Consider the following 10,666-nt stretch of genomic DNA (forward strand, 5'->3'; position numbering starts at 1 on the left):
TTTGTAACCATTCCACCTATTGCCCATCGAGCATTATTTACTAAATGGGATAGTGATGTATAGATAAATTACTGAGGTATATTTACAAATGGAGGCTAGTTTTTGATCGGGCGCAGGAAAATATCAAATGCCATCATAAACTCTGAAGGAAAAATATCACTACGTAACGAATTATTTATTTTGAGATATGAAATGTGAGTTGAATAATGAATGCTTTTCTTGAATTATATGATTTCATGACAATGCTTTAGTTTGTTATTTCTTCGATATCTTTTCAATTTTGGTATTTACTTGCGCACCGAATATATATATTTACACTGCAATGTTCTGCAATAGTTAGATTGACTTAATTCTAATCGTCGACCTTATTACGATTAAAATGGATTCGTAATACATCATTATTTAAGCATTATTTTCGCATTCTATATTTTGGTACCTTCACACCCTTACGGACAATAAATTTTTGTTTATTTTTTTTTAATCATTAATCGGAAATAGCAATTTTTTTTCAATTTGCATACCGATTTTAATATTTGCATTTGCTTATCTGCTGCCTTTAATTATTTGAAATTGATTCATCTGCCTAACTGTTCTTGTAAACAGTATTCAAGAATTACACTTTTTTACTCAAACCATACATAACAAGTTACCTAATCTGTCACAAAGTCAGAAACTAGGTATTAAATGTTATAAGTGATAGTTTACATTATGGACTTAAATTTATAACTAGAATAAATATTATTGATAGATTAAGGTCCTTTTCATACTTTCCAAGATAATATTAACATTGTATCACTTGTAAATCTAAAATTAGAATCATTAATGCACAAAGTTCTACAAATTTTAAATACCAACTTACACTATTATCCAAATTTTACTAATATTAATAGTTTTAAAACGATTTTTCTCTTATTTTGTTTAGAATCTTTATTAAAATATTAAACATTAGACTAAAATTTTTGTTTTTATTGTCTATTTATAAATTGTTTTTTTACATTAAATCAAATTTGTAAAATTTCATTTGAATATATTTATCAAGAATTTGAATTTCACAATCTTTTATTTTATTCAATCATTTAATGATATGATATTTAGTGATTATTAATACTGTTTTTTTATTAAATAAAATAAAATTATAATTTTAAAAGATTGCGTAATATTTAAATCTTATATGTAAAGCAATGAAAATCATAAAAATTTTTTTTTAGTGTATTAATGATTCTAACAATATATAATAAACAATTTATGGGGCACGGCATCAATACATATTTATACACTTTATTATCCTATCTATTGCCTCTAGATTGTAATTACTTGCAAGGCTCTTAATACAATTATTGTATCAATTAAGATTATTGTTCCATTTAAACAGATTCAATTTGTAGATGAATCATAAATGATGAATTTTTTTAAATAAAAACTTGAGGACCTTAAAATTTTTGTTTTACAACAAATAAAACAAATCTTATCCTAATAATTTCACATTATATTTCTGATTTATTCTGCATTAGTTGAATTATCCCTATTCTATTCTTATCTGAATTATTTTCTGCGTTAATGGGGCGTTAGTTATCAACCCGAATCTAATGCCATAAACATTTCACTTAAAAGTACTTGTTTTGCCTGAAGAGATAATGTTGCGTATTTGAAACACCAGATAAAAGGTATATATTCATTTACCTTTGTCAAAATGTTATGTTAATGTATAGTTGATATGAATAAAGTACCACAGTTCAAGCTACATCATAATTCTTGTTCCACATGCAAAAAATAGTACCTGTGCAACTAAATCAAATAGAATAAAACAACACTTCTGGATTTTCAATTTATAATATTAAATTAGATATATTTTCTTGATTGGCAATTCATTACTTGATGTGGCCAAATTTTTTAATGCTTATGATAAATATGATAGACATAAAAGATATGATATTTATAAAGAATCATAGTGTCATAAGATAGAATCATAGTTGCATAATAACAAATATGCTAAGCATGAAGATAGGCTATACATGCTAATATTTTATCCTTATATGACTTGGAAATCTAATTTTTTTTTTCTTTTTTTTTTTCTTTTTTTTATATATATATATATAAAAAATGACTGATCAAATGATATAATTACATATAAACAACAAGATAACAGTCTTGCAAAGCGATTTATACAATCATGAATTTATGTTTTAATGTGATATTTTTGTATTCTACAAATGCTAGAGGAAATTTAACCTCTAAAAAAAAGAAATAAGCGTAATATCCACGGCAGCTGATTTCTTATATTATTTATTCGTGTGATCTTTATCGCAAAACGACACACCGGTCAAGCTGCATCAATCTAAAACATGATTAACTAAAAGCACCTCTTTTAATACCTACTTACTAAAATGTTAGAAAATTTGCCTAAAACCTAATTGATAATATATTAAATAGAACATAAAAAAAGAAAAAACCAAGCTTAATAAAAAATTATTTGACATATTTTAGATATATTTTCGACATATTTGATTATAAAAATAAGCAAAAAAAAATTGACCACTCAAGAAGATTGTCTAATATTTAAATAGTTTAGAAATATCCCCATAAGATATGATGATTAATATTTTTTGTATCAATTGCATGTGTATAAGAAAAATTCAAAAGAGAATTATGCAAAGTACATAACCCGCTTTGTATTTGCATGAACTGTGATAGCTCTTGCCATTGCACCTGGTGTTCTATCTTCACTGCAGCCAGATTGATGAGATCCTTCTCCACTGCAAAAAAAAAAAAAAAAAATGACTAATTTTAAATTTATTTTTCATGGAATTTCCATATATAATTAGAGATTCTATATAATTAAAAAATGCAATAGTATTTATAAATAGAAAATAAAATCATTCTTCATAATAACAAATCAATAAAAATTACTTATTTAAATAATATAAAAACAATAAAATAAAAAAAATATTTTCTAATTTTTTATAAAAAGTAATAATAAGCAAGCAAGTTAATTAATAAATTTGAATTTAAACGTTGATATATATATATTCTTCAATAATAATTCTTTGAAAATTAAGCAAGCAAATTGATTAATTAATTTGAATTTACATTTGTGTGTGTGTATATATATATATTTTTCGATAATATTTTTATTCAACAAAAAAATTGATTAATAAATAGCATCAATAAATCATATAAATATGTATGTTTTATTTTACATTTCTGAAAATATAACTTGAAAAATTAAAAAATACTGATCATTTTTTCATATAATTATTAATTTAATTAAATAATGTATTAATTTATTATATTATTAAATTTAATTCATAATCTTAAAAAAAATTAAAATTTAAAATATTTCTAATCTATATAAATTATCTCTTTTTTAAATATTTTTAAATGGAAATTTATAAATTATACTTTTTATCAAAAACAAATATAATTTTGTAAACTTTAATATTTTTCATGCTAAATTTAATTAAAATGAATGATTTTTTATTTTAGATACACAATAAATTTTTTATCTCAGAATAATTTAATTTATCTCAAAATTTTAATTTTCATATTCTCCGTTATGTATGTTTTCAAAATAGAAATGTTCAATAAATATTATCATTTTTTACTACTATTAATTATTATCTTATAATTAAAAAAAAAGAATCATATGGAATTTTTACTTACCTATCATGCTCTTTTTCTACCAAATGATATCTGGCTCGGAATGCTACGAGATGAGCATAATATGCAGGTGCAGGTATACTAACAGATCTCGTACATCTGACATATGTATGACATAATTGATAAGTTAGAGACTGTAATTCATCACTTTCAAAACGATTATCATCCCACAAAACATGATAATGTGATGGTCGTGACGTGCCCTGTATAATACAAATAAAATTGTATTATTTATATTAATAAATTTAATAAATTTACATATAAATAGAATAACGAAAAACATTTAATTAAATTTTTTTACCTGGATACCTTGATGACTACATAAATAAAAATCAAATTCAGTTGGATGCGTTATACAAACATCAACTGTCGTACCCGCTGGTATATTTCCACTTTTACCGCTTTGATCTCTTTTTTCTGAACAAAATAAGCGAGTGTGATGTCTCTTTTGGACGACAACGAATGTTATTCCAGGTCTATATTCAGCTTCAAGTTTAATACAAGCTTCACGAATGGCAGTTAGCTCGTGTTGCAGAACATGAAGAAATTGGCCTTCTGAGACACCATCACGATAAAGAATTATCCTGAGTGGTTTATATCCTCCAGTGCTTTTGTAAAACATAAGAAGAAGTTCCCTTAAAAAAAATTAATATATAATTATTTTTATTTAGATACAATGTCTATTTCATGTTAAAATTAATAAAATTTATATAAAATTTCTTATATATATGAAAAAGAATTTAGCTTTTTCTTTACAATTAAATTTATGTTGAATTGTAAAAAAGGTATTCAATGCTCAAAATTAAAAAAAATATTAATTATTTAAAATAAAAAAATTCATTAATAATAATTCTTCCTAACCAGTTTTCATTTTTTTGCTTCTTACTTAATATAGATAAAAAGTATAAACTACATAAGTTTTACAATTTTCAGTATAGATCAAAATGACGGCATTTGAACCCCGCGTCGCTGCTCAAGCATCCAGTGACCGAGGCTTAATATAATATCTTTAATTATCTAAAAATTAAATATCTTATTTTATTATTATTTATTTATTAATTTATGTTTTATTATTTTATTTTAAAAATTAAATTGGTCTTGAAATCTTTGATGGTTTTTGTTTACTTATAAAAGTTTAATTTGCTCAAAATATTTATTAGCTCATATAATATTTTTTTATATTATATTATAATAAAATTATAACAAAAATATTAAAATTAATAATTAAAATTAAAATATTAATTATTATTATATATATTTCATATTACGCAAAATTTTTAAGAATCATATATACATATTTTTAAATCAAATAAATTAATTCATTATTAAATTTTATACATTTATAGAACAAATTAAAATTTATAGAAAATTTATAGAACAATTTACTTACCTCACCATTGAACTAAGTTCCTGAATAATTTCTTGTCTATGTTGTTGAACTCTAACAGTAGCTGCATATCGAGATGGATGTGCATCCATACTGGCAACTACTGCAGCTATGCTAGGTTTTTTATTATCTCCAGCAGGTGGATGAGTCACATCAGCTCCAAAAAATATAACAGGTTCATCAAATACTTTTGGTCTAATAGTAGGTACTAGAATACTATTAATACCACCTAATTTTACATTAATTTTCAAACATAAATTTGACAGCGTTTGTGGTGATGTTTTATTAACATTTTTTGCTTGTACACATTGTGTTGCCATACCCAATAATGTATCTCCTACTCTTTTAACTTCAGCTGTAAGTAAATAGAATATATAGTATATGTAAAATAATATATTATCAATACTATATAATATCATATAATCTTATATAATACAAGAAATATTTCATTATATATAATATATATAATAAAAGATATATGTAATAGAATAATATATAATAATAATTATATTAAATTCTATTATAACAAATTATATACAATAAAATAAGTTATATATGAATATTTTTAATAAAAAAATATCTATTATGAAACTAATTTATTGAGAGTAATATAGAATTGCATTTTATTATATTTTATATATTATAAAATATAAACAGAATATTTATATGAAATTATATGAAAATTTATTGTATTTTATTATATTATGTAAAATATAATATATATAATTACCATATACAGGCGTTTTTCCAGGTAATATAACACAAACAAGTTGTAATGATGAAAATGTTGCTTTTAAATATCTAAACATGGGCTCTACTTGATCTGGCCCAGTAGCATATTTACAAAAACATGGTTGCCCAATAATTGGCATCCCAGCATCATTGCTTATTCTTTGTAATTGTGCTATAAAATTACGTATTGCGTCATCTCGTACAGTTCTTTGTGGAGCAAAACAAGCAATTGCCCAAACTCTAATTTCCACACCCGTGAAAAATTGTTTTCCACGCATATCCCAAACACCACCATTAGGTATAGCTTGTTGTTTTGTCTTTAGCATAAAAAAAAAAGAAAAGAAAAGAAAAAAAAGATATATATCGCTGAATATCATGATATACATTTTAAATCATAATAAATAAATAAGAAAGATGCACCAGTGTTTATATACAATCCATGCAATCATTATTTTTTTATTTTTATTTTTTTTTAATTCAAAAAATTACATAAATATTATTTATAAAAATAATGTAAATAAAAATATATAAAAAAAGATCATAAATCAAAATAAATAAAAATCTATTTTATTTCATTACTGCATGGAACGAAACTGAGCATCAAATAGTAATTAAGATATTGGACTGTAAATGTAATGCAAATTATATTAAACAAAAAGATTAAATTTTTTTTTAAAGAATAATGTTTGAAATAATAATTATATTGCTTTTGTTGTTTATAAAAATAATTTGTTTTCATTACAATGACAGTCCACATCAAAATCAACCAGGTCTAAAACTCATGCATTCATTTGGCACAATTTCATTTTATTAAATTTTAAATATATTTTAATAATAAAAAAAGTTAAAATTAAATGTATTACTACTTTTGAAAAAATTTTCATTCCATCATGTAAAATCATATTGATTAAGATTCTTATTTTAATAAAAAAAAAAGTTTGTAAAAATATCAGGAAAAAATTTAAATTAAAATTTTCATTAAGATTATATGATAATTGCAAGAATTTTATTTTTATATTTTCAAGTATATAAGCAAATAACTTTTCAAATTTCTCAAAAAAATAAGAATTTTTGCAAATGTGTGATTTGTCTAGACCTGACTGATTAAGTTGGAAGTTTCTCACCTGTCCACTGAGGGAACTTACGCGCCCTCCATACTGAAGTTTGGGTGGAGGTAGAACACGACCCCTAACTTCCATCATATTGTTTGATATTGTCAAACCAAATTCTTGAACATATGAATCATTATTAAAATCAGCTCTTCTAACTAAATTATTTATTTCTCTTTCGCGATCTGGAGCAGAACGAGCTGTAGCTTTTATCATAGTAGAAGTCTGCATATCAGTCAATTTTTTGATACAACGTTGCCCAGCAACAATATTACAGACCTAATAACATATATATAGAATACTTAAAAATTATATAATATAATAATATTTATATAATTATATAAATAAATTTGTGTGAATGTATAATTCTAAAACATATTTATCCAAAAAATTTCTAATATATACAGAATATTAATAAAAACAGATATTGATAAAAACAACTTTGAAAAACCGAATTTAAAAATTAAAACAAACAAAAAGTTGATATATAGAAATATCAATTGAAGTTAACTTATTAACTTATAACTTATAAGCAATTAAAATTTATTAAATGAAATTAAATGAAGTGAAACGGAAATAAAAAAAAATTTAGAAATAAAATAATTTAAATTGATTTTAATTTAATAAAGCTCTATCATTTTTATAAATTTTTGCTTGTTCAATATCTAGAATAAATATGTCCAAACATATTCTACATATATATTCTATATATGTAGTTATATAATTGTGTATATATAGAGTTGAACAAAATAGAAAAATAAATTTAAATATAAATAAAAATTATAATTATAATATTAATTATAAATTATGTTTAATTATAATAATAATTCTTGAATAAAATAAACAAAAAAAAACAAAAGTTGGTATGCAAAAATATTGATCAATTGAAGTTTATTTGTTAAATCATAAACAATTTAATTTTGCATTAAATAGAATAGAATATGATGAAGATAAAATTAGCTAATTTTAAAAAGCAAAATTATATCACTTATAACTTGGGAAATAAACTTCAATAGATATTTTTTTATATTAATATTCGTTTTAATTCAATCTTTTGTTTATTTTAATCTTTAAAATCATTTTTAAAATCATCATTTAAATTTTCTATTTATTCTATTTTTTCATTCTTGATTTTATATATTTTATAGTTATAATTAATTAAACTTCTAATTAATTCATTTGTAATAACAACAATCAAATATAACTTATTTTCAAATCATTATCAAATAATAAAACAATATAATGAATTTAATTCTTAGGAGGTCATAATCATAAAAATTATATGCTAAAAATAATATTATATAATTTATATCTTTAAAATTCACTGCAACTTTCCAAAGATTAAATATGCAGTTAACTATTATAATTATTAATTGCATTTGTTATAATTCAAATTAATTATGTTTACATATTATATTTACAAACAATTCATGTAAGAATATCATTTAAGAATAAAAACACATATTAAGAAAATTATTAATAAATCTTGATATATCAATAAGTATATATTAACAATTTTTAAAAAAAAATTTTTTGAAAGAAATGTGAATCTACTTAATTATATTTTTGATAGATCTAATTATTATATAATAATTGTAAAAATAAATATATTAAAATCTTATCTATAAATAAGATCATGTAGCATTGTGTAATGATAAATGAGAATGGAATACTTTTCTTTACAATTTTGAAGAATTTCTCACTAATATATTAATTCTCACTAATATATAATATATAAGAATAGATTATTTCTTATCTTATAGCAAAATGAATGAAAAATTAGTATTTTTTTTTATTTTTGTTATAAGAAATTTATGTTATATTACTTATATAATAATCTAAAAATATTCAATGAAAATAAATATTATAAATGTTGTAAAATTAATTGGACAAAATTACTAAAAACAAACCTCAAGTGGCAAATATGTATGTTTATGTTCCTGTCCAACTTGAAGACATGGAAGATATGGATGACGTAACTTCATTTTATACTTATCTAAGAAATATTTTGCAACTGTACATTCAACTGTTTGTCCATTTTCTAATTGTAACGGGAATCTAAAATTTTCACAAATATTATAAGTATATACATTATATATATACATTATATTATATATATACATTATGCATATATTATGATTACTTTTAATATACTCACGATTGCATTTGAGCAGGTTTACGTGTAACATTACACACTCTGTATTTTCGCCTCATTGTTCCACAATGTGTGATTTCAATTTTTAGTCCTTTAATTTCTTTGGTAAATTTAACTCGTTGAGAATCTGTTAAAGGTCTTTTTTGGTCTCCTATGTCTCGAATATCTAATACTTCACACATAAATTCTATGACAGGTTGTGCTTTATAAAATGCAGTTGCAGATACTATAAAATAATTAAATATATATAAAAATTATTTTTATATTATATTGTATTTTAATTAGATTATATTTTAATATATTTTATATATTTACCATCAATATTTAACATCATTTTCCATTGAGATGGCCTAACTGATTGATGAAAACCAAACCAAACTTCTCTTCCACCGCCTAATGGATGATAATATCCATCTGGTGTACTAAAGAATGATCTACCTACTGGAGTATATGTCATAGATGGTAAATGCCTCATTACAACATCTAAAGCAAGTATAGCATCATATGGAATTTGTCTTGTTCGTCCTTCTAAAGCTTCTTCTAATGCAAATAGTGAAACTTGAGCCAACCACTTTATCACAACTCTGAAAACTCTATCTTTACCCTCACCAGGCAGTGTTACCTAAAAAATTAATATTAAAAAATAAATCTTAAAAAAAAAAAATATATGTCTTATTTTTTATTATACTTACTTCTAATTCTATTTTATCAGTACCAATAGGTAAGGGGTCCCTTGTATATAAATTATTTCTTCCATCAAATACAGGCTTAAGAGTTCCAAATATTTTGGTATATGCATGAACCATTGTTTCTATTATTTCTCTATTAACTTTACGAGGACATTTATCAGGTTGAATATTAATATCATAATGATGCACATAACCACGTGGCATTGTTATTTGGAAGTGATTAGCTCTTAAGACAATTGGCCTGCCTTCACGTCCTATATTTGGTCTCCGAGGACATGAAAACACTATAAATACATATTTGATAAGATATTTTTTTTTGTTTAAATTAACTTATGTTATTATTAAAATTAATTTATTTTCTTAACTTTATCCTCTATTTAATTATAAATAATTATAATTATTGTAGTTACCTATAAAATATTTAAATAATATTAGAACAAAATCATTTCTTTTTATTATTATTTTAAAATAATTTATTTTATTTTAACTTAATTATTTTAAAATAAAATAAAAAAAATATAAATTTTTTCAAATTAAAATAATAATATATAATTTAAATTAATTTTATAATTTGTCTTTTAGAAAGAAATTATATGGATCTTATATATTTATATTTCAGTATTTTTGGTTAACTCTTGATGCATAAACTGGATTTATTTTGATCCAGATTTGATCCATATTTTCAAAAACTTAATTAGAGATAATTTATGATTATTCTATGCTAATAACTACTAATATTAAAATCAATAAAGTAATTTGAATATCTAAAAAAATTGTCAGTCCAATTTTATATTTCTTTTATTCAAAAAAATTTGTATTTATTCATCGTATATATTAAAACAGATTTAATTTTTTTTTTAAATTATTGATTACTTATTATTGATTATTGATTTTATTATATAAAATTGAGAAACGAACTAGTAGTAAGATAGTACAA

The 10,666-nt window shown here is 21.9% G+C and overlaps 1 protein-coding gene across 1 annotated transcript; it reads right to left on the reverse strand.

Annotated features, from left to right (window-relative positions):
* Window positions 1-1,540: 1,540 nt before the first annotated feature.
* LOC102672589 (protein argonaute-2) lies at window positions 1,541-10,072 on the reverse strand. The gene is made up of 10 exons (XM_006622049.2): window positions 9,733-10,072; window positions 9,356-9,662; window positions 9,044-9,266; window positions 8,796-8,943; window positions 6,901-7,164; window positions 5,775-6,093; window positions 5,048-5,399; window positions 3,959-4,292; window positions 3,661-3,860; window positions 1,541-2,753 (listed from the first exon to the last, which is right to left on the reverse strand). The coding sequence occupies exons 1-10, from the start codon at window positions 9,931-9,933 to the stop codon at window positions 2,645-2,647; spliced, it is 2,457 nt and encodes an 818-aa protein (XP_006622112.1). The 5' UTR covers window positions 9,934-10,072; the 3' UTR covers window positions 1,541-2,644.
* Window positions 10,073-10,666: the final 594 nt, after the last annotated feature.

This window comes from Apis dorsata, unplaced genomic scaffold, assembly GCF_000469605.1.
Source record: "Apis dorsata unplaced genomic scaffold, Apis dorsata 1.3 scaffold_660, whole genome shotgun sequence".
Taxonomy (NCBI): Eukaryota; Metazoa; Arthropoda; class Insecta; order Hymenoptera; family Apidae; genus Apis; species Apis dorsata.